Source organism: Pelobates fuscus, chromosome 3, assembly GCF_036172605.1.
Source record: "Pelobates fuscus isolate aPelFus1 chromosome 3, aPelFus1.pri, whole genome shotgun sequence".
Taxonomy (NCBI): domain Eukaryota; kingdom Metazoa; phylum Chordata; class Amphibia; order Anura; family Pelobatidae; genus Pelobates; species Pelobates fuscus.
This window is the reverse complement of record NC_086319.1, coordinates 150,556,854-150,582,703: the sequence shown is the minus strand read 5'-3', so window position 1 is coordinate 150,582,703 and position 25,850 is coordinate 150,556,854. Positions and strand designations below refer to the sequence as shown.

Below are 25,850 nucleotides of genomic sequence, written 5' to 3'. Positions count from 1 at the left end.
AACAGGAGTTGGGCACACCTGATGAAATGAGTGACTGGTAAGATATTATGGGACGCAGCTGCTTCACTTACAATCTGCATAAATCACAAATAATCATACAAAATGTTCTTCAGTTGGTATTTAACCCTTAAAAGTTTACTAAAAAAATCGTGGGGCGGAGCCTGACCGCTGAGCCGTGCAGCCGCAACTGACGCGAGCTCCGCCCGTGCAGGCCGACAATGGGGTGAAAAAAAGGCGGCCAAACTAATAATCACCCGAGGGTGCATCACCGAAGTCAGGGGTGCCCCACTGAACCCCACGACACCACCCAGGGACCCATCAGAACCGGGACCGCGGAGATCTAAATGCAGCCTACTGCAGCTGAAGCGGAGGGGAGACGGCCGCTCCCCTCGGTGCAAAAGCCCACAAGCGATCTCACCCCAGCGCATCCCCCTCTGGACCGGTGGGGGACATCCCGGTCCCCACAGGGCGAACAGACCTGCTGGAAAAACAAGCAAGATGGAGGTGGAGCAAAGCGGGGCAACAAACCCACACAGCCTGTCCAAAATGGCCACCCAGCTTATTCCTGAAATGCGGAGCACCAGCCTCAAGACACACAGGTCCTCACTGGAAACCTTTGATTGGCTCTGCGCAGGCCTCAGGGAGGCTTTACACAGCCGGGGAGTAACTCACCGCCAAGCTGAATTAATGGTGGCCTCATGGATACGTCCTGCAGCGAGGCGCAGCTACTATATGCAGATACCCCGAGCCTCCAAAATGGCCGTCCGGCATAACAGATACCACCGGGCCTCGAGGCGGGGTGGCACCAAACCCCCCTTGCACACGAACCCAACAGCACACAAGAAACACAGGGGCTACGAACCAAGCGACGCCCGCACATACCCAACCTGACCGAAACCCGGCGATAAGCGCAACTCGACACGCACCTCCCTATACCAGGCAACGGCGCAAGCGATCGCGCGACTGCACCACATGGGTGAAACTACCGGAGCAGAACCCAGAGGCGGAGACACTGGGCCCTGTGGCAGGAAAGACGAGTCCAGCAGACACAAAGCACAGGACTTACCATCACTGGGTATAGGCTGAAAAGCCTACAACGCTGCCTCACAGGGGTAATCTTAGCCTGGACTGATCTGAATTCTCATAACAGCGGAATACCCAGATGTAGGAATATAACACAGGCCACATGTGGACTATACCCCCATGGTAACGCAGGACACACTGCACAATGCTGTTGAAGGTTATTTGCCCAGCTAATTAAAGCAAAGCATAACTTTATGTTTGGTTACTTACGATAAAAAAAAGTCTGTATTTACGTTTAGCTTGTGTAGCGAAGTCACCTCACATTGTTGGCACAATAATGCACTGTTATTTGCTTCTCACTACACAACAGCCTACACAAGTACAGCGCAAGCAGCACACATATCACACACGCCTGTTACCTTTATAGTATTAATCATAATACCATATTACTATTGTGGCAGCATAACTAATGTACCTAACCTAGCACTGTTAAGCGTTGATTATTTCACCTTGTTCTAACGACTTCATTGCGTAACCAAGCTTGTTATTGTTATAACCACTGTATATACTCGAGTATAAGCCGACCCGAATATAAGCCGAGGCCCCTAATTTTACCCCCAAAAACTGGGAAAACTTATTGACTCGAGTATAAGACTAGAGTGGGAAATGCAGCAGCTACTGGTAAATTTCTAAATAAAATTAGATCCTAAAAAAATTATATTAATTTAATTTTTATTTACAGTGTGTGTATATAATGAATGCAGTGTGTGTGTATGAATGCAGTGTGTATGGGTGCAGTGTGTGTGTATGAGTGCAGAGTGTGTGTATGAGTGCAGAGTGTGTGTATGAGTGCAGAGTGTGTGTATGAGTGCAGAGTGTGTGTATGAGTGCAGAGTGTGTGTATGAGTGCAGAGTGTGTGTATGAGTGCAGTGTGTGTATGAGTGCAGTGTGTGTATGAGTGCAGAGTGTGTGTATGAGTGCAGAGTGTGTGTATGAGTGCAGTTTGTGTTTATGAGTGCAGTGTGTGTATGAGTTCAGAGTGTGTGTATGAGTGCAGAGTGTGTATGAGTGCCGAGTGTGTGTATGAGTGCAGAGTGTGTATGAGTGCAGAGTGTGTATGAGTGCAGAGTGTGTATGAGTGCAGAGTGTGTATGAGTGCAGAGTGTGTATGAGTGCAGAGTGTGTATGAGTGCAGTGTGTGTATGAGTGCAGTGTGTGTATGAGTGCAGAGTGTGTATGAGTGCAGAGTGTGTAAGAGTGCAGTGCGTGTAAGAGTGCAGTGCGTGTGTGAATGCAGTGTGTGTGTATGAATGCAGTGTGTGCAGTGTATGTATGAGTGCAGTGTGTGTGTGTGAATGCAGTGTGTGTGTATGAATGCAGTGTGAGTGCAGTGTGTGTGTGTGTGTGTGAATGCAGTGTGAGTGCAGTGTGTATATGAGTGCAGTGTGTGTGTGAATGCAGTGTGTATATGAGTGCAGTGTGTATATGAGTGCAGTGTGTATATGAGTGCAGTGTGTGTGTGTGATGCAGAGTGTGATGCAGAGCCTTGGTGGGGGGTGGGCATTTTAATATATTTTTTATTATTATTTTAATTTCTTTTGTTATATATATTTTTTTTTATTACTATTTTTATTATTATTGTATTATTATTATTTTAATTTTTTTTGTTATATTATTAATTTATTTATTTTTATTACTATTATACATTTTTTTGTCCCCCCTCCCTGCTTGCTAGCGTGACAGGGAGGGGGGCTCCTTCCCTTGTGGTCCAGTGGGATTGGTAGTTCAGTGGGGGGGGGGGAGAGGGGGGCTGTCAGAGCTGTAACTTACCTCTCCTGCAGCTCCTGTTAGCTCCCTCCTCCTCCGCGCCGTCCGGTCGGCTCTTCTGTCAGCTCCCACTGTAAGTCTCGCGAGGAGCTGACCGAGGTGCTGAACGGACGGCGCGGAGGAGGAGAGAGCTGACAGGAGCTGCAGGAGAGGTAAGTTACAGCTCTGACAGCCCCCACAGCCCCCAGTCTGTATTATGGCAATGCAAATTGCCATAATACAGACATTGACTCGAGTATAAGCCGAGTTGGGGTTTTTCAGCACAAAAAATGTGCTGAAAAACTTGGCTTATACTCGAGTATATATATACGGTATATAAAAATGTGCAACTCATCACGCCACTGTATAACTTGAATACATCTATGAACACGCTGTTGTGGCGTATGTCGAGGCTATGTAACAACATGCACAACAAAAATAAAGAATAACATTTTTTTTAAAAAAAGTTTACTAAAAAATCATAAAAACACATCTGACCTGCAAATGGGGATGCTTTAAACTGAAACCATTATGGCTACAAGTGACTTTGTAGACTCTCCTATACCTCATATTTGACAAACCCTACCAACAGGACTCCTGAGCCTATTGCTATCAAAATCACATGACTCACTGACAAGAGAAATGAGTAGAGAAAGTGATTTTAGCCACTAGCAGGGTAACTGCAGGGTCCCTGGCCGATAGAAAATTCCTGTGATGTATACAATTCTGTGCAATTCCAAAAGGGGTTGTATATAAAAAGTATATATGTTCTAAAAAGTTGTCCAAACATGGAAAAGGGTTGAAGTCTGGGACCGAACCTATGCTTGATTGTCCCTGCCCCCCCACCTCCTGTCCCCCACTGAACTGGTGAAGGATATCTCAGTTCTCACTGTTTCCTTGCACTGATACTTCACGAGTACCATCAGAGCTGTGTGAAGCTGACAGCGGAAGGCCTGCTACCTAAAATGGCCGCTGTCCAAAGGCCTGAATACCCTTCTGCACGAGACACACTTGTTCTACCAGGAGCAGTTCATGCTAGCCTTAGATCAAATATAGGTGAAATTCTAGGAGAATCTATACCTCCGTTCGCGAAATACCAGCTGCATTTTTGTGTGGTTTGTCCCATCTGAAACTCGCTCTGTCAATCGATATTCTCTCGCCGATGCAGCAGAAGCTGAAGATGAGACGGTGACCTACTGGAGGATCTTTCAATCTCACCACTGATTTTGTACACGGTGCCCTGAAGGAGGCCAAGTCTAAAGGCGTAACTTGTGCCATTGGAGGATTCCCGCTAAGTGAGGCAGAGTGCGTGCATGGGAAAGGCAAAGGGACTCTGAGCTGGGTACTGGACTTCCCCTGAAGCCTAGAAACAAGATTCAGGAGCGTATTGGTGCCGGCGGATGGTAGGATCCCCATCAACAGCAAAGTGAACTCTTGTATTTCTGTATCAGCGGCCTCCCGTCATAGGCATTGTCACAGATGCCCGCGTGTCACAGCCTCCTGGAGAGACTTGAAGACTAGCCTCCTGCCCACTGGCTACGGTCTCATCACCAGCTTTAAAATGAGGTATAGCATGTGGGGTTATATTGTGTTATTATGTAAAATGTTGAGCTGAATGAAAGCTATTGTTTTAATTAATATATTGTGTAAAATCTTGTGAAATGGGTCTTGGTGTCCAGCAGATAAGTAAATTATTAAATCGTAATCTAATTATGCCCAAGACACGGGGAGTGGTTTGCATTTGTGACAGATCCTCTGTCTCTGGGTTATAAATCTATCCACTGGTTTGTCTGTTTGTTCACCTAAAACCCCTTCCATTCCCTTTCTGGTTCATCTGGTTGTTCACCTAAAACCCCTTCCATTCACTTTCTGCAAAATGGAACTTTGGATACAGTCAAAGTGTTGAAGTAGTCGAAGTAGCCGAACACGTGGCGGCGGCCATCTTATTTAGTCGAACGTGTTGAGCTGTGTTTTGTCGTTGAGTTCATGGATCTCAAATCAGACATGCGACGGCACGAACACAGCTGAACAGTTCCCTTCCAGAGAACTTTGACTATTCAAATGGGAGTCGAACAGCGTTCGGTGAATAGAAGCCCACGAACAAGAGACACACTTTAACTAAGACCATTCACCATTCCATTCCATAATTCGAACGGTATTTCTTTTTTTTTTTTGTAAATCTTTATTTTTCAGTGCCGGTTCAATATTACAAGTTTGAAATATTCCACAACAGCAGTCTTACAAAACGTTTCAACAATCAATATATACTGCCATTGGGGCTAGAGTGATCGTACACATTTTTTCATACAAGGCTAAATAGTTATAACGACATGGTCTCAATACCAGTGTAAACTATGCGTATCATGTCTAGTGTGAAATTAGGGTGTTGCACCTATAACGAGATGGTACTGGTACGGGGGTTGCGCTATGAAGACACCTGTCCCCTTTAGTCGTGGAGAGGCATAGGTGAATGTACTAGTGTAGGAACTAGGAGTTTGAGTATCGTCTATGTGTGGGTTGTCTATAACCCAAGATATTTGTGTCTGAGCCGTGTTGAGGAGGGGTTCTCGAGGATGGCAATGGAGGTCTGTGTGAGTGAAAGCTTGTACCATTCAGGCGTAATGTGTTCCAGCGGTTGCTACGCCTCTTAACCATGAGACATTAGGGGGGGTCAATGGCAATCCGCTGCCGCGTCGCCTTACGGGTACCCGGTCAGTTACAACCTAACGTCGTTAGAGAAAGGGAGCTGACTGTATACAGGTTAAACATAACTCAGTGTGGTGCATTAAACAGGAGAGTAGAGCATAGAAAAACTTGAACTATAACAGGAACTGAAGGTCTGGTCTTTGAACAGTTCATGTTTCAGGGAATTGGTTCTGGGTGCGAGTCGTCTTCACCGGTGGTGTTGTTGTAGAGTCCCAGTGTGTGCAGCAAGGCCTGCCCTTCTTCCCCGTTAGCGATTCTGTAGTGTTGCTCTCCTTTGGTCACCCAAAGCGTTCTGGGGGTTGCCCATCTGTAAGTCAAGCCCGCTGTGCGCAGGGTGGTGGTTATGGTCTGCAAACTCTTACGCCATGCTAGTGTATCTCTGCATAAGTCCTGAAAAAACGTGATTTGGTGAGTCTCAAAGTCATATGGCGTTTTCCCTTTTATGGCCGTTATTAGGGCTATTTTATCCGTGACGGTTTGGCAGCGGAGGATTATGTCCCGAGAGGCCGACTTGGGTGCCTTTTGGGGTTTAGCAATGCGGTACACCCCGTCAAACGTAAAATGCTTCGCCTGCTTGTTAGGAATGAGCGAGGCCACCAAGCGTCTTACAAAGTGGGGCAGTTCGTCCAAAGGTATGTACTCTGGGACCCCCCCTGATCTTAATATTTTTCCTCCTACCCCTATCATCGAGGATGTTTACCTGTCTGACGACAGAAGCTTGTGATGTTTGTAACTGGGCCACTTTGTCTGTCAGTGAGTTCAGGGCTTGGCTCAGGTCTTTTACTTCTTTTTCCGTGGTCTGTGTTCGGGCTGACAGTGTCTGTACCTCTGCTGCCAGCCCCTTCAGGTCTGCTTGCCACATGATTTGCAGGTTACTTTGGAGTCCCATTAACATGGCCTGGATGTCCATTTTCGTCGCTGGGGTTATTGCACTATGGGCTTGTGCATTCGAGGTGCCTGCAGTGGTCTCAGTTGTGCTGTGTATGGAGTCCTCATCGTCAGACCTTTTAGGTGAGGTTGCCTTGGGAGCCTGGGCCTGTGCGGGTGGATGATGCTGCAGTATGCTGCTGCTGTCCCTGTTAAGTGTGGGGGTGCTTGCTGTCAGTTTGTTGGACCTCCGTCCCATATCTGCAGCTGTCGGGGAGTTTACCTCTGTGGGTTGCGGGCTTTGTTCAAGCCACGTTGTCAGCTCCCTGGTGAGGTACTGGTCACGTGTGCGATAGGCCCCTTGCCCCTTGCTCCGGCGTTTCGTGCCCGACGGCTGAAAAAAAGGCATCTGCGTGTTCAGCAGGGTGCCCAGACGCTGTGCCCGTCGTTGGTTTAGGTCGATGGGTGTCGGGTATGCTTGTTTTTGGGGTCTTTAGTGCCCGTTGTGCGGAGCGCTCAGAAATGGCGACTGCCTCGGTGCGCCGTTGGCTCCGCCCCCGAACGGTATTTCAACTGTTTTAAATAGACCGGCCGCACAGCCTAATTCCCTCGCATCTCATCCGTACTCTGTCTTCTTCTCTTTATCTACCTTCACTAAAATTCTCAATTTCTCTCTCTCTCCTCTGGCATATTTCCATCACCCTTCAAACATGCAACCGTAATCCCAATTCTAAAGAAGCCCATCCTTGACCCTAACGCCCCGTCCAACTACCATCCTATCTCGCTACTGCCCTTTGCATCCAAGATCCTTGAAAGAGTTGTGTATGTGACATTGACAGACTTCCTTGAGTCCAATTCTCTGCTAGACCCGCTTCAGTCTGGTTTCCGCGCTAAGCACTCTGTAGAAACAGCACTGACCAAAGTTTTCAATGATCTACTCACTGCAAAATCTCTCTCCTGGTGCTCCTACTACCTCTCCCAGCGCTCATTCCGTGTTTCTTTCTCTGGCTCTGCTTCTTCTCCCCAACTCCTCTCTGTTGGTGTCCCCCAAGGTTCAGTCCTTGGTCCCCTACTGTTCTCCATCTATACTGCCTCCCTTGCTAAACTTATTAGCTCCTTTTTCTATGTGGATGACACGCAAATCTATCTGTCCTCTCCTGATCTCTCCCCGTCCCTCTTGACTAGTGTCGCTGACTGCCTCTCTGCTATTTCTAACTGGATGGCTGCCCACTTCCTTAAACTCAACTTGACCAAAACTGAAATTCTGGTCTTTCCTCCTTCAAGTGTTGCTACTCCTGTGTCTGTCTCCCTCCAAGTCAACAGTGCTACCATCAGCTCCATCACGCAGGCTCGCTGGCTAGGTGTTCTCTTTGACTCGGCTCCCACACCTCATGATCAGTCTATCGCCAAATCCTGCCACTTCCATCTCAAAAACATTGCGCGCATCCGACCCTACATAACGCCAGATGCGACTAAGGTGCTGGTCCATTCCACTGTCCTTTCCCACCTTGACTACTGTAATCCACTTCTCAGTGGTCTTACATGCTCCCAACTTGCGCCGTTACAGTCTATAATGAATGCGGCGACCAGGCACATCTTCCTGTCCACCCGCACCACCCACACCTCACCCTTCTGTCAGTCCCTACATTGGCTTCCTGTAAGATATAGGGCTCAATTTAAAATTCTGGTTCTTGCTTTCAAATCTCTACATAATGCTGCTCTCACCTATCTAACCTGGCTAATACACAAGTATGTCCCGTCTAGGCCCTTACGATCTGCTGAAGACTTACGTCTATTTTCTGTCCGTACTCCCACCTCTGATGCTCACCTTCAAGACTTCTCGAGGGCTGCACCGTTCCTGTGGAACTCACTTCGCTCCTCTGTTAGATGCTCACTCAGTCTCCACTCCTTCAAAAAAATCATTAAAAACCCACTTCTTCATAAGAGCGTATCAATTCAACTGTTAATAGCTCCCGACTCATACCTCTCTTGCAACTGTCATTAGTCTAATACTATCCTTACCTTTTGTGTCACTTTACCCCACTCCCTCTAGCATATAAGTTCATTGTTCCTGTGTGTCTAACTTGTCTGGTTACAACTACATGTTTGTTCCTCCACCCACTGTAAAGCGCTGCGGAATTTGTAGGCGCTATATAAATAATAACATAACAATGCATCTCTATGAGGAGACGCTGATTGGCCAAGGCTGTGTTTGGCTTGTGCTGACTCCGCCCCTGATCTGCCTCCTTGATAAGCTCAGCCAATCCAAGGTTTTCCTAGGAGAGAGCATGTAAATGGCTTTGCAGAACACTTCTGATTATGTCAACCAAGCCGGCAGACCATGGGCAGAGCCAGCAGCAGCAGATTGGAATAATAGTAACATTTTACTTTATTTCAGGTGGGGAAGAGGGGTGGCAGCAGAGGGACTACATGTTTGTGTTCCTGACCCTATAGTGTGCCTTTAAGTTTACAATTTGAACTTTATGTTCTCCGTAATATATATATTTTTAAAAATACAATATTATTGGGGGGGGGGGGTGTGACTAGCAGCAGAGCAAGATGGTCGCATAATCTCTTGCTTGGGCACATGAGATCCCGACTTTAAACTGATAAGGTGACACAATTTGACACAAAATCCTTATGTCTCAAGTGAAGAGCAAAAGAAACCGCCCTAACACTGTTTAGCGTATTTTTGGGGGCCAGAAAACCCTGATTGTGAACCTGGCCATGCAGGTGGACTCTCAAGATGGTGAAGATATGTCAGAAGACAGTTACCCTGCGCCTGAACTCAACAATCCATCCCAAGAGGAGAACCTAACTTAATAATTTCTCAAAGACTCAATGGATGCATTATCTACCAAGCTGATAGCTACTTGGACAAGAGACTGAAGCATCTACCTGATATGTTGCCAAGAGACATTCTGTCTCCATTACTACCATAAGGAGTAGATACCAAGAACTAACCACACAACCACAAATAGGCCGCAAGAATACAAGGACATCCTTAACCAGATGGAGATGCTACAACAGATCAATTCAATCCAGTAAAGTTCAGTGTCTGCATGCAGAGGGAGGAGACACTGAATGTTTGGATGCATTTTAGGCAGCCATGACCTAGGAAGGATCTCTAACAGCTATCTGAGGAGTGGCCAGTTAAGTTATCACTAGGCTGTAATGTAAACACTGCATTTTCTCTGAAAAGACAGTGTTTACACCAAAAAGCCTGAAGGTAATGATTCTACTCACCAGAACAAATCCATTAAGCTGTAGTTGTTCTGGTGACTATAGTGTCCCTTTAAGGTAATCACATGCAAACCCACCAACAGCACCCTATTCATACAGACAGGTCAGGTCCTGGATAAATAAGCATATGGTAAAAGACAAAATCACTGTAATTGTAATGCAGCTGACGGACTTTGAAAATGTTTGCTTAAAAATTAAACCAATTAAAAGCTCATATCCAAAATCTACTCAGCCATCCATCTTAGTAGTGATATCACATCCTGCAAGTTCATAAAGGCATGGTAGAGGGATATAGAGGAAATTCATACAGAACAAAATAGGGAGTATATTACCCAATCATACCAAAATTGCACGCTGTGTACCACACATGTTGAATTGACAAGGATATTCCACTACAGATGGTACCTGGTACCAACCAGGCTTGCCCATATGGGAGGGAATAGAACAAACAAATGGAGATGGAAAGACGCAAAACAGACTGTGGTCCGTATTTGGTGGTCATGCCCACTTCCCTCCATTTTTTGGAAAGATGTTGCAGATAGCATCAGATCGTGCACTGGCATGACACTTCCACATAAACTAAAACATTACGTACTGTTATGCTTCCCATCCACATTAACACGAGATGTTAAATACCCAACGTACCACATCACTGTAACAGAACTTTAGGTAATCAGCAGGAATTGGGCTTCCACCTTGATCCCATACTTTCAAGCATGCATACAAAATATAGCCAAAACTGTATTACCGCAAAGCCAGAACGACCTCGACTAAACACACCTACTGGAATGTGGCTTGGGACATGTAGATAGCTATAGGAGCACAAACCTTAACCAAATAGACGAACCGCAGACGATCTGACAGCTGCTCTCATACAACCAAACACTGTTACCTAGCATAACATAGGATATTATGACAAAACAAAACACCAACTGTATAGCCCCCAAACATCATGTGGATACATTGATACCGGAGAAACTGACGGAAGCCAAGCACAGAGAGATGGACACAGGTTTCTTCAGGAAGGAAGAGATTCTTTATTCGATTCACCGACCGGGGCTCAGAGGGACTTATGTCACCAAAATACAACAAGATCTGAGCCCAGAACTGACTGTGTAAATGCATGATATAGACATATAGCTCCTCCTATAGTTAACTCTACCCCCATATACTCTTTACACAATCAGCTGAACAAAGCCTAACTTCCCTTACTTATTAGACCACATGGCTCACCCAGAACAATGGAGGAGGGGGGAAGTGTTTTCAGTTTCTGCATTCCTGCATTTGCTCAATACGGTGTTGATTGTATCTTAGCTACGTGAAACTAACTAACTGATACACCATTTACACATATGCCACATGGCAATCTTGTCCTAGTAAATTTATTTTTACTGAGATTCCACCACATTCCCCCCTTTGATGCTTCTGATATTTCACAATTCCAGATGCATCACTTAACCATAGTTTGCTTACACCTCAGGTTGCCATGAATCAGAACAGACCTCGTAAGCATCTTAGCATCCTTACAAATTCCTTCAGCACTCCTCATTCTGAATATATTCTCTCTGGGCTAAGGGTTCATACTTGCAAACAGCCATTACATGCGCAGCTGGTTTCCTTTCTGTCGTGCTCTCTATGACACTCTGTATGGACCTAATTACCAATGGAACCAAACATGGTAGAAAGAGACACACTATAATCAACATGACTCCTCCTACCAATGTCTTGATCCCTCCAAGCTGCTCGTACCTACTTCCAAACCAACTACTAGAATTGTACCCGTTCCAGGCTTAAGTCGGTACATGCGTCAGTTTAGCCATGTGGCTTGTGAGATCAGCCACTGCCTGCCCTTCATCATCTATGTGCAGACAACAGTTGCTGAGATTGAACTTTCCACATACACCTCCTTCTATTTGCACTGGAAGTGAATGGAGGACTTTATCAACAGCCCAACTGGTTTACCTGGTAAGAAGGCTATGTGCTTTACAGAGGAATCCATAATTGCCTAATGGTAGAATGAGGCTTGAATCCCTGTATTAGAATACAATAACACTTCATGGGCATACAGTTTGGCTGTTAACCAGTTCCCTCACATATTACATCCCTCCTATTGGCAATGAAGCGCGCTAAGGTAGCCAGTGCCACTCATTATCTTCCCAGCTACCTACATTCAAGGATGCTAGCTTCTTTTTATGATTCACATCATAAACTTTAACTCTCAAGGTCTCTGCTGTTTCAATTGGCAACAAGAAGAAGGATGGTTTGAGCATACCTAATACACATGCCCCTTCCCAGTCCTGTGGTAACTCCGAATATACTTTCTTACCACAGATCCAGTACAAATTTGCTGGGGCTCTCCAGGTAGATGTGATGGATAGGTCAAACCACACATCCTTTAAATTGGCGTATCTAGCAAACGGGTTAGATGGTTCTGAGACATTTGAAGCCGACCACCAAGTTGTATTCTTCGTATCATCATCATAAGCTTTTTGCCCTAGACAAGTTAATTCTCCTACAGAAGTATTATACATCATTCCTTTCCTCGCTATGCAAACATAACCTATGATGGAGGTCTTTAATCTCCACTCAGATTTACCTCTAACACTCATCTGATAATCGGCTTGTGAGGATATTAATTGTTCAACTGCCTCAGAACCGGACATTACCTCCTTTGCTTCCCAAGGCCATTGGTCTCCCATGTTAGTACCTCCACACACATAGCAGTTGGTAACATTAAGACTACCGGCAATACTTTCGGCTAAATCTATGAACAGGTTTTTAGCATTATGGGGGATCTTATTATCTATACTCATCTCTTCATAAAAAGAATGGTATACTTGATGAGTTTGGGAGGTAACCGTATCGGTCTCTATCCCTATAAATAATATTGTCCCAGGATCTAAACCCGTCCCATATATTTGGAACCCAAATAAGTTACCGAACCTATCTATGAATCGTTCAGGATTATTTATGAGTATATGGACTGGGTTACATTCCCTAGACTTACAATATGGCTTTGTAGGCAACTTAGTAACAATCATATCCTTATCTACTGTCGGTCCCCAAGTTGCCCACCCCACACAAGACCAATATGGGCAAAAGTTATATTCCCTATCTGGGCATCTCGGACTTACATACTTGTTTTTACTACTGGGACAAATATATTTATCATTAGACCCATACGTTCTCTCCCACTTAAGATCCCCACATACATTCCACGGCTTTCTACCACTTGATATTGCTTTACATGCATCAAATAGCAGAACACCCGAAGAATGTACGGTTTCTAACTCAGTTTTATTTATTAGGGTCCCCTGAGGATCTCCATTCCTGAGGGTCAACCAAATTGTACGGGGTTGATACTCTGGACTGAAGCACTTAGGTTCTCCTACTCCTAAATGGCACACACTATATTCTATATTTAAGTATCTACATCTTGATACATCTCCGTTACATTCATATTGTGAATGCCAAATTAGGGTCTGGGAAATATGGTTACCTGTTCTTGTAGTCTTAATGCATACCTCACAGCTAGGAGTGTCGGTACCTCTACCTTCCTGAATATAAAAAGACACAAAAATACATATTATCAAAAACACTTCTTTCGACGTCTTCATCCTCAGTCTTCGTCCGTGCGATGGCACCTCAGCTTCCAGGATGTAAGGGCTGCAGGGAATGGAGTTCTGCTCATCTTCACAGGGGTCCCTTCGAGACTTTCCTGGCTTTTAATAACACATTGGTGAGCGGACAGGCATTATTATGGCCGTCAAAAACACTCACTTGTAGATCTTTGTTGATGTTCCCTTTTAACAATATTATCTTCGCAAAAAAAAAACACTTTTAATCCAACTCGGTCACACGCTTCAACTGGATCTTGCAAGGATTCTCTGGATCTATGGTAGCTTGTCAGGAATCTGCCGCTGTTTTTTTTTTTTTTTTTTTTTTTTCACTAGAGTGATGAATCCACGGAGTCACTTCTACAACCTTTACAACTGTTGGGGTAGATAAAAGAACAACATAGGGACCTCTCCACTTGGAACCTAATGGAACAGTGTTCCATTTTTTTATCCACACTTGATCCCCTAGATGGCAAGAATGAACAGGTGGATAAATATTCACAGGTAATCTATCTTGTACCCATTTCTGTACCTCCTCCATAGTTTTACCCAACTCTACAACCTGCTGCCGGGTAATTCCTTCTCCCAACTGACTCAAATCCCCCGTTAAGTTACCAAGTATGGAAGGTGGATGCCCATACATAATTTTTCAGCAGTACCCCAGAAACAAAAGAAAGCATCTTTGAGGTCTAGGAAGGTATAGTAGGTTGCCCCACCTGGTATTAAAGCAAGCAGATTATAGGGGATGGGTACCACTGGGTGTATATTGACTACTGCATTATTAACTGCGTTTAGATCTTGTACAGGATGATACTCATCTGATCCCGGCTTCTGAACAGGTAATGATGGAGTGTTCCAAGGGGAGGTACAGAATTTTAGGATGTCATACTTTGCACACTTATCCACATAGGTTTGTATATTTTCCTTAGCCCTCTATAATATATGGTACTAACTAAGGCTAACAGGATATGCTCCAAGCTTTGATTCAATGTGTATTGGTGGAATATTGCGAGCAAGTCCTGGAGGATTATTCTCTGTCCATATTCTTGAAATGTCAAATAAGGATTCATCACTCTTAGGGTCTGTATTTGTTATTATAGAGTAGAAGTGCCATTCTTCTTCCTTTTGCACCGATACTGATATTATGCCTGGTGATCTATTAAACTTCAGAGACATTGATCCGTTGGGTTTAAAAGTTATCTGGGCTTGAAGCTTTAATAATAGATCTCGTCCTAGAAGCTGAACTGGACACTCCAGCATATATAGGAACTGGTGCTTAACCAAATGGCCTCCTAGAATACAAGTATGACTCCTGAGAATTGGTCTAGCAGCGCTTTTCCCAGTAGCTCCTATCATAATTATAGTCTTCCTGAAGGAGGAGCAACTAGGTTAGTTACCACAGAGTACTCAGCACCAGTGTCAATCATGAAAGAGCTCCTCTTTCCCTCTATTGATACATCGACCATAGGCTGCACTCGGCTAAAGGGGGATGGAGCCCAGTCGGTATCAATAGTCTTCCATGACAGTGTCAGCCAGACCGACAAAATCTCTATCTTCTCTATCCCTTAATCTCTGGGTAGGGGAATAGTATCTACTTCCCTGAACACCTCCTCTGTTACTACTGTCATTCCCTCCAAGACTTTCTCTATAGCCACCTCTGTAACCATCTCGTAACCTTCTCTCTTGTCTTATCTATAACTTGCTTTATATTCCCTCTGTGGGCAGTCACTTTTCCAATATCCTTCCTCTCTACAATACGCACAGTGATTCCTACTTCCTCCCTTACTCAGGCTATTCTCAACTCCTCTATTCACCTCCCTTCCCTGTCTCTCTACACTTATGATAGCTACAGCTAGCATATCTGCCTTCATCCTCATTTTACGTTCTTCCTCCTGCTTTGTTTCAATCTCCCTGTTCATATACACCTGAACTGTGATATGGACATTCCTACAAATCCCTTTAACTTTAGCAATTTTCTTTTGATATCACCTTGGGTCTGGCTGACAAATGCTGAGTTGTTCATTCGAGAGTTCTCAGGGGCCTCTGGATTAAAAGGAGTATATAAACTATATGACTCCAGCAATCTCTCATAGAAAGCATTAGGTTACTCGTCTGCTTTCGTAAAGGAATTATGGGTCTTCCAATTAAACAGATCAGTCATGGTGAACGGGACATGAACAAATACAGGGTCTGCCAACTGTAATTGACCATTAATATCAATGTGTGGTGGACCAGGGGTAAGCTGCAGTGGCATTTGTAAATGTCAAAGTTGGAGGGCACCGGTCATTTGTCAGGTTAGGGTGGGACTTAGATAGGGTTGTTTAGTCATAGGTTCCGGTCGGGGAGTGGTGAGGTAGGTGGAAATGGATAAATTAATTTTACTGGTCAGTAACTTGGTTAACAAAATGTTTCGGACAGGGCTAGGAGGAGCCTGACCAGTAACCAAAAATGGTAAAAGTGTATTCCAGCGTCCTATACCATTGACCATTTCATCCAGTTGTATTTCAAAACTAATTTACTGTTACTAAAGGCACACAAGGCTCAGTAATTATAGTGTTATGTCAGTGGTTATGGTGTTTTCAGTGATTATGGTATTATCAGTGGTTATGGTGTTTTCAGTGGTTATGGTATTATCAGTGGTTATGGTATTATCAGTGGTTATGGTGTTTTCAGTGGTTATGGTATTATCAGTGGTTATGGTGTTTTCAGTGGTTATGGTATTATCAGTGGTTATGGTATTATCAGTGGTTATGGTGTTTTCAGTGGTTATGGTATTATCAGTGGTTATGGTATTATCAGTGGTTATGGTGTTTTCAGTGGTTATGGTGTTTTCAGTGGTTATGGTGTTTTCAGTAGTTATGGTGTTTTCAGTGGTTATGGTATTATCAGTGGTTATGGTGTTTTCAGTGGTTATGGTGTTTTCAGTGGTTATGGTGTTTTCAGTGGTTATGGTGTTTTCAGTGGTTATGGTATTATCAGTGGTTATGGTATTATCAGTGGTTATGGTGTTTTCAGTGGATTCAGTTACTGTTATTAAGAATTCTCCTCACAATTTTGACTGCTAATAATAAAACTGAATACAAAGAACCAGTTGGGGGGGTAGGTAGGCACAGAAAAAGGAGGGGACAGGCATCTGAGAGCCAGAGACAATTAGAGCACAGGGGGACATACCAGCTGCACCAGTTTTTGCTAAAGAATTTAGTTGAGGGATGGTCAGATGGGTCAGATTCCATTGGGGATGGACAGACCAGTTTTGATAACCATCTAGTAACACAAACTGTGTTAACAGTCAAAAACTGGTCATTCTCTACTACATAAGATAGTCCCCAAAATCACACACATTATATCCCTTTTTAAAGTTATTTAGCATACATTCTAAGGGATCAACAATCTTTAAATCGGCGCTGCCATACTTAGCAACGGAGCGTCTAATTCAAAGAAACACAACAAACACACCTACAACAGTCACATTTGTTTCCCTGGCAACAGCACCATGTGGCACAGTTACTAGGTCAAACTCATACAACAAAACATACAGGGAATTCCCGTACACACACAGCTGTTACACCAGTCACTAAGTAACTAATACTGTGCCCTTTGGCGAAACTATACAGTCACCCACGCTATAATTCTCTATATATGAATTACCCGTCTATAACACACCCCAGTAACATCGTCTTTTACAAATAGCGGTTACAGTACGGTTAGCATAAGTCAAAGCACAATTTAAGGTCACAATACAATTATTAGTGGTTATGGTGTTAAACATGCATTAGACGACAATGATTAGTACTTATATACAGTGTCAGTAAATATACAGGGTTATGGTACCGTGCACTATGATACAGCAACACACTATTAACACTCTCGCTAGACGGCTGAGCTCGCGCTATCTAACAAGATATACACTTTACTAAACAATCTTTAACACATTTACAATCCCAACTAAACTATTGGCCAGTACCTTGAATGGACTACCTAAAACTATATACACCCGTTTTGGTTAGCCACACTGCCCAAGCACCACATATAGCGAACTAGAGGACCGAATTTACACAGACGCCTCTTAGTCTATTACTCTATCAAAAATCTAGTGGGTTCCAAATTTACACGCCTTCCCACTTAGCCAAGATAGGTTGAGAGCTAGCGAACCGAATTTACACAGACGCCGCTTAGTCTCCCGGTCCCTCCGACCTAGCGAACGTAATATACACCCTAGAACGCTAGTCTAGACAAGACACCGGTGTCCGGCTAGGGCTATTTACACCAGAACCCCGCCTGACTAACCAAATCAAACGGTCTTACTAAAGAGCGTTCGATTGAGCGGTGCGCCTTCGCTCCTTCCCTCCGACAGAGGGGGCAGATTCCATACACAGATTTAAACCCCTTTTGGGCCTACCGCACAATCGGTATACCCCTAGTGGGTCTGCCGTCTAAAACAGCAGTTGTCTTACCTCCTCGTTCCTGAACCTGGGTTCACACTCATCGACGGGGACACCCCAGCACTTACTACGTAGAGGCCGATGATCTCCTGGACAAAAGACCAGTGGCGCCGAGACGAAGGGAGGTCCACGCAGAAGTTCAGGGGTGCAGCCGTAGAGAACGTGGGCAAAGATAGACCGTCTCACGCCTCTGCTTCTCAGCTACCGTTGAACGATGAGCTTCCCGGCCCAATGCACCAAATGATACCGGAGAAACTGACGGAAGCCAAGCACAGAGAGATGGACACAGGTTTCTTCAGGAAGGAAGAGATTCTTTATTCGATTCACCGACCGGGGCTCAGAGGGACTTATGTCACCAAAATACAACAAGATCTGAGCCCAGAACTGACTGTGTAAATGCATGATATAGACATATAGCTCCTCCTATAGTTAACTCTACCCCCATATACTCTTTACACAATCAGCTGAACAAAGCCTAACTTCCCTTACTTATTAGACCACATGGCTCACCCAGAACAATGGAGGAGGGGGGAAGTGTTTTCAGTTTCTGCATTCCTGCATTTGCTCAATACGGTGTTGATTGTATCTTAGCTACGTGAAACTAACTAACTGATACACCATTTACACATATGCCACATGGCAATCTTGTCCTAGTAAATTTATTTTTACTGAGATTCCACCACAACATAAAGGGGCTCGAAGGTTCACACCTACTGCTTGCCTATTTGTTAGCTACTTTATTAATACTAAAATTGTAATGTTCACGTTATGAACTATGGCCTAAATTTAACAACTGTACAAGCATATAACCAAATAACAAAACATGTAAAAGTAATGTAAAATAACGTAAAAGTATAGCACCAAATCACTGACGTACTGTTTAATATCTCTTTGTTTACAACAATTGCCCAATTTAGCTACCAATATTGCATTATATGCATGTATTGTGAACATTAATAAACCTCATAATAATAATAAAAAAACATTTTTTATCACATACCTGTCAGGATGGGTTTCTTTAGCCTTCAAGCTGTTTGATGGTCCCATTAGTTCTTTCCAATAACAAATTGCATTGTGCCTTTCAAGTACTAAGGCAATTATTGGTCCAGAACTCATGTAAGCAGTCAAGGTAGGAAAAAACATTTTTCCATATTGGTCTGAGTAGAAGTCACTACATTGTTCAGGGATTAGATGAATTTTACGTTTCTGTAAAATATACACAGGTTGTTGTTTAAAAATAGAGTAAATTTGGCATTTGTACTATGTGTTTGTTCAGATATTTTTTTCCTGCTTAGTGACTTGGCTGATTCTCTAAGCAGAAATTAATAGAGTGTCCCTTTGATTAACTAACTTTTAATATTATTTTAATATCCGCCCATTTTTTTATTCATTCCCTCCCCACTCTCTTTCCTCCCCCCCCCCCCCCCCCCCCCCCCCACTGGCTGAGAGCGTGTGCAAGCACACAGAGCTGGAGAAACAGCGTTTGTTTGGAGCATTTGTTTGGACCTCACAAAGTTTTGATTGGACCTCAAGACAGAGTTTTGATTGGATCATGCAACATCGGTAGCAACGTCACAAGGTGAGTGTAAAGCCACGCAAGCACTGGATTTCAGGTAAGTTATTGTTTCATTTTATAACTTTATTTTAGAGTTAAGGGGGGGGGGGGACCTAAATAATAATGCCCAATAAGGCATTGTGCATGGAATTCATTTTTTTTTTTTTTTTTTAACAGTTGGAGTAACCCCTTTTACTCCTAAATGGTAAATAATTGAGCAGCGAGACTACAGGGCTTGATATATACACCAACAATGCTTAATTAAGCTAAATTACCTTTGTTGCTTAGTCTCCCTTTGATTATTTAATTCCAGAGGTAAGCTCTTCTTCCTTTTTTGTCAGTCCTCACTATGTGTAGTTTCAATGTTAGATAAACTTAGTAAGCAAATTACACACCATTGGAAGCTCACTAACATTCTGGTAATGAAATCAGGATAAATGCCCATAAGGTAAAATAACTCTCGAATTTACATAGCCTTAGTTAGTTTTGAAAAGGGTTATTACAGAAGAAAAGGTCACAACTATGATTTAAAGGACCACTATAGTGCCAGGAAAACATACTCGTTTTCCTGGCACTATAGTGCCCTGAGGGTGCCCCCACCCTCAGGGACCCCCTCCCGCTGGGCTGGATGGAGAGGAAGGGGTTAAACTTACCTCATTCCAGCGCCGGGCAGGGAGCTCTCCTCCTCTCCGCCTCCTCTCCTCCTCTTCGGCTGAATGCGCATGCATGGCAAGAGCCACGCGCGCACATTCAGCCAGTCTCATAGGAAAGCATTATCAATGCTTTCCTATGTACGCTGGCGTCTTCTCACTGTGATTTTCACAGTGAGAAGCGCGGAAGCCCTCTAGCGGCTGTCAATGAGACAGCCACTAGAGGCTGGATTAACCCATTTATAAACATAGCAGTTTCTCTGAAACTGCTATGTTTATAAAAAAAAAAAAAAGGGTTAATCCTAGCTGGACCTGGCACCCAGACCACTTCATTAAGCTGAAGTGGTCTGGGTGCCTATAGTGGTCCTTTAACTCTTTAAGGATCAATGGAATGCCAAACACACTGTTGTATAAATAATTTTTTCCTGATCCTTAAAAAAGGTTCAAGATTTACAATATTTAAAGGGACACTATAATCACCAGAAAATCTACAGAACTACAGCTTATTGTATTTGTTCTGGTGAGTATAATCAGTTTCCGCAGGCTTTTGGCAGTAAACACTTTTTTATTTATTTCAGAGAAAAGGCAGTGTTTACACTCAGCCTAGAGATATCTCCACTGGCCACTCCTCAGATGGCTGTTAGAGGTGCTTCCTGGGGCAGTGCTGCACAGTGCCTTGCATTGACAATCAGTGTCTCCACCCTCTGTATGGAGACACAGAACTTTCTTCAAAGAGACGCATTGAATCAATGCATCTCTATGACGAGATGCTGATTGGCCAGGGCTGTGTTTGGCTAGCGCTAGCTCTGCCTCTTTGGCAATCTTAGCCAATCCAATGCTTTCCTATGGGAAAGTATTGTGATTAGCTCAGATCACCACTGATGGTGTCAGTCAAGGAGGCAGATCAGCAGCAGTAGCAGACTGGAATAAAAGTAAGATTTTACTATATTTACGGGGGCAAAGGGCTTAACGATATTTTTGGGAATCTAGGAGCCAGCTAAAAAAGTTAGGAGCAAGTTTTTTTTAAACTATCGAAGTTTAATTTATGAGAAATGCACCATTCTTAAAGGGACACTATAGTCACCAGAACCACTACAGCTTAATGTAGTTGTTCTGGTGTCTATAGCATGTCCCTGTAGCCTTTTCAATGTAAATGCTGCCTTTTTTAGAGGAAAGGCAGTGTACATTGCTGCCTAGTAGCACCTCTTGTGACAGTCACTCAGACGGCCACTAGAGAGTCCTGTGTCAGTGCTGCAGAGTGCACAGTGTGCAGCACCTTTGTTCAGCATCTCCAGGCTTTACATGGATGTGCTGAATGTTACCCATAGAGAACATGCGCAATATATTCTATTGATTTAGCCGAGATCTTAAAGATTGTGAGCCATAAAAGGCAGAACAAGCCGCGGAAAACTGGCACGGCATGGGAATGAGTGTGCAGGTACCTAAACACACAAACACTGACAGAGAGACACAAACACACACACACTGACATAAAGACACACACACAGTGACAGAGACACACACACTGACAGAGAGAGAGAGAGAGACACACACACTGACAGAGAGAGAGAGAGACACACACACACACTGACATACAAACACACAAACAAATTTCCATTTTAATCCACCCAGCCTCCCTACCTGGGAGAGCTGAGTGGACTTTCCCTGGGGTCCAGTGGGGCTGCTCGCTCATCCCGTGTGCGAGGGAGCAGTAATCTACCTGAAGCTCCTCTCTGCTCCCTGTAGTGATGCCAGGAAATTATGTTATATTCCGGCTCCCGGCATCACTATATATCGCGAGGGAGCAGACAGGAGCTACAGGAAGAATACTGCTCCCTCCCGTGCTGCCCCAGCCTGCCACCTGCACGATCCCCAGGGCGGCCGCATCCATGCAGCCCAGGGCATTCGTCTCCACGCTCACTGAGTCGACCGACCGGCCCCATTGTTCCCCCATCCTGCCTTTAGCTAAAGAGCTTCAAATCCCAGATGCCAGGGCAAAAAATAGAAGCAATGTTAATGGTGGTCCACATGCCATATATTGTTATAAATTATTATATTCAACAAGGTAGTTTGATTAACAACTACAAACATCAGCTGAAATGTAAACGTACTTGAATTATATAAAATCCGCATCTGAGAATTATGTTTTCAATTTCTTCTGCTTTTTGCAGGGCATCAGGTTTTATAAGAGCTAATGTTCTTTCCACATAAATTTGAGGAGGGGGCATAGAATGTTCAAATGATTGTTGCTGCTCTAAACTCATCTTCTTTTCCTGAAAAAAAAGACAGTTTAAGTTTATATGTGTTATATTGTGAGCTCGAGCACCATTATTAAAAGATGTGAGATACACAGCAAACTCTCATTAAATGTACAGTTTAAGCACTTAAGGGACACTATAGGGACCCAGAATACTTCATCTATTGAAGTGGTCTGGGTGCCGTGCCTCTGTCCCCTTACCCTGCAACGTTTACATTGTAGGGTTAACACGACGCCATGGGAGGTGATCTTGGCACTGGAAAGAGATATGTGGGGAGGAGGGGAGGGAACGACAATGTTTTTTTTTTTATATATATTTCTTTATTTTTGTAGTGCATAGATAGACATACAAACTTTTACTGACATATCATCAAGAGTAAATGTGACAGTCATTATCAGACAGGACTTCTTTTTTTTTTAAGAGAGTTTCACATCACGAGTGTTTTGCAGTGCAGTGGTACAGACATAGAGTGGCAATGATATATGATGTAAAAACAACGAGAGAAAAACAGGCATATAGCTAAAGCTTAAAATGTCATGCTAAACTGCACAATTTTAAAGTAGGAAGAAGAGGATTCATGCTGGGAATACATGTCTAGGTACAAATTAAACTCAAGAAATGCATTCTTATGAAAAAAAAAAACAGGGTGTAAGACATGTAGCTGATTTTTTAGGCTTGTCAGACAACGTTAACTGATGATATTCTAAAAGACAATTGTATTATCCAGCTTGAAAAAACATAGGTAAATGTAGGCATATTAGAGTAACGATTAACACGACTGAGTGTATATAAACTACTTGGGGGCCCCGCATCTCAATAAGTTGCCATAAAAGTAATTTGACTGAGAATCAGTGGCACTATGTACAGACAGGCACAAAGAAAACAGGTGCATATATAGAGAGCCTGTCAGACGGGCAGCAACATGGCGATTTTAAATCAGCCAATCCCCTCACTAAGCAATGGCACATATGTGTAGATCTGTTCACAGGAGCCCCATGAGAACCCTAGAACCACATTACGCAAGCCTCTGGCCTTCACAGGAACCTGCACACCAGCTCCACTGTCCCAAACATTAACAAAATCTGGGGAAGCCGCGGTTTTGAACGTTGCCGACGCCTCTGCTGCTGCAATACCCTCCGTGAGTGTGGGCATCGAGGGTGGCATCCACCCAGTTTGGTGGATGGCGGTTCTGCCGCCCAGTGACTGGAGTAAAACTCAATTCTGCCAGATTTTCTGAGGGTGCTGGTCTCCAGCTTGTAGATGGTAGAGCGGTAAGTTTGCCTTTGCTCGTTGATGCAACATCTCCCAGAATCGCTCGAACAGCCAGTTGTATTTAGTGAGGTCAGCGGCTAGTTGCGTGGTTGAGTTAGCTACGTGTTGTTGCACCGTCATCATGTAAAGCAGGCCTAAGTGCCTCTGTGTACAGATATTTTCCGTTGCAGATGCAAGGAACTGGGATAACCCCCACCGGTGCAAAGGGGGAGGTAACGGGGCCAGCAAGATGTAGTGTTGTAGAGCCTGTGTGATTCCCCTGGACAAAGGAGCAGGGCGGCGGCCGTCCACCCTGCTCACTGTCCAAGTAGGCCTCAGTCACAGGAGCAGCAGCTCTCACTTTTTTTTCGGGTGTATACCCGTAACCCAGCTCCTGCAGTTGTTTGTCAAATATATCACGATTATCTGTCGCTGGATGGTTAATGTTTTGGCTGTTATCAGCAAAATAGGCCTCTTTGTGCATGAGCTTCTCTTGCATGCAGCCTGCTAGCATGGTGGCCAGGCCCCGCATCCGGTAGAATGTTTTTTAACTATTTCCTGACCGGAGTTGTAAGGGAACCTAATAAGTTAAGAAGAGGGCACACTGTAGCGTTAGGAATACAAGTTTGTATTCCTAGCGCTATAGTGTTCCTTTAAATCACAATCTAAATAAAGAGATGATGTGGCGTAGATGCTGTCCTGTCAGCCTTTTAGTTGAAAACAGAGCCATTAGTGCAAAATGAAATTGTTTACATTTTTCAGTTTACACTTCTACCAGGGATTTCATTCTAGCTTAGATTCTGTTATTGAATCTATGCTAGAATGAAATCCCTCCGGTGTAAGCACATTGTGGGCATTTAGTACTACTTTAATATACGATAGATTAAGCTTTAAATACAATATGTGAACCTAACAACACTTATTAAAATAATTATTAAAGTGGCTTTGAGGATCACAGTATTTTAACAAATCTGTATGGTTAAAGGGGCATCTAGATTAAATGTGAAAACAAATCACTTTTTATAAATCACCCCATTGTCAATACAATCATTAGTTTTTTTTGTTTTTTTTTAAAACCGAAGGTATCATGCTTTTAAGTCAATTGAGCAAGACGTATGTACAATAAAGGGTGAATTGCCAAAAATTCTTCAAACAGGAAAACAGGACACTATCACCATGCTGTCACTTTCACTGAGTTAAGAGACTCTTTCCCAACAGCTAATTTGGCACGAAATCATTCCATTTTGAATTTTAATTTTCTACAATTCAGTAGTTTAGTCACTAACATTGAAAGATAATTTGAAATCCATGCCAAAATGTAAACATAAGTGCCTTGGAGAATTTTTCCAATCGGATTCGGTTTGAAATTTTAATTTCACTTTGAAATCCTGATAATACACCGATTAGTGAATAACTCTAATTGTTGGTTTTTTTGTTTTTTTTTAGATTGGAGGTCAAACCTGGCACATTTCCCTTCTCCCAAACAAACATTGGAACAGAGGTTTTAGGTACCAAAAGGTTACTTCCTATGATCACTTTTAGAGGGCATGTTTTCGGTCAGTGGGCTAAACACAATTTACCACTGGGCCATGTTCTAAAGCAGAGAATATGGATCATAGTGGCTGCAACAGTAAGCTATCGGTTAGCTACACCTGACTGCTCTGTAGGCGTTGTATCCATGGGGAATAGCACCGTGCAAACAAACAGAGCGCTCTGCAAGCTATGGATGAGCCCCAGTGATTTAGATAAAATTACTGGTCCACCAGCAGCGGGTTCTCCAGCATTTACTCCGATTAAAAGACTCACCGGGCGACCAACCTGCCGTAAATAGAGTTCTCGGCCAATATATAAGCAGGGAGGCGCGAAGCTACATATATATTTCAATCCATACCTTTAAGTTTGAGATGGGTAATCTCGGTTCTCCTCACCAAAATCTTTAGTTGCCAACAAAGCTAAAACTTCCCTCCGCGTTCTCTCTCGATGGTCAGCCTGCCAGGGTTGCTAGGAAACCAGACGCGACTCGAGCTGTAATCATTACGGAAGAGCCACGAGTTCTTTGCGCATGCTCATTGTGGACAGAGGGCGCATCCTATAGAAGTAGTAAGGACATTCTTACATTGACACTTCAAAGAGTCGATGGTCTTCATTTAACCCTTTCTCTATAAGTGCACATTGTCTCTCTATTAATACATTTAAAAGAGACATTACTGTCACGAATTTTTTTTCTCAAGTAAAACAAAACGTTTACCAAACTAAATCCATCGGATCAAACTGAAGCCATTAATTTACCAGTTTCAGACATGGGGAAGGTATAAGAGGATTTATCACCACAAGGGTTGTTGCAAAATAATTGAGGACAAGAGACAGATTTAAAGGACCACTCTAGGCACCCAGACCACTTCAGCTTAATGAAGTGGTCTGGGTGCCAGGT

The 25,850-nt window shown here is 43.7% G+C and overlaps 1 protein-coding gene across 1 annotated transcript in view; it reads right to left on the bottom strand.

Annotated features, from left to right (window-relative positions):
* NME5 (NME/NM23 family member 5) overlaps window positions 1–25,462 on the bottom strand; it is a 79,188-nt gene extending 53,726 nt beyond the window's left edge. The window contains exons 1-3 of the mRNA XM_063445289.1: window positions 25,311–25,462; window positions 22,022–22,183; window positions 18,706–18,911 (exon numbers count right to left, since the gene is read on the bottom strand). Coding sequence (XP_063301359.1) covers window positions 18,706–18,911; window positions 22,022–22,174 — 359 coding nt within the window. The 5' untranslated portion in view covers window positions 22,175–22,183; window positions 25,311–25,462. The remainder of the gene's footprint in view (window positions 1–18,705; window positions 18,912–22,021; window positions 22,184–25,310) is intronic.
* Between the last annotated feature and the right edge of the window lie 388 nt (window positions 25,463–25,850).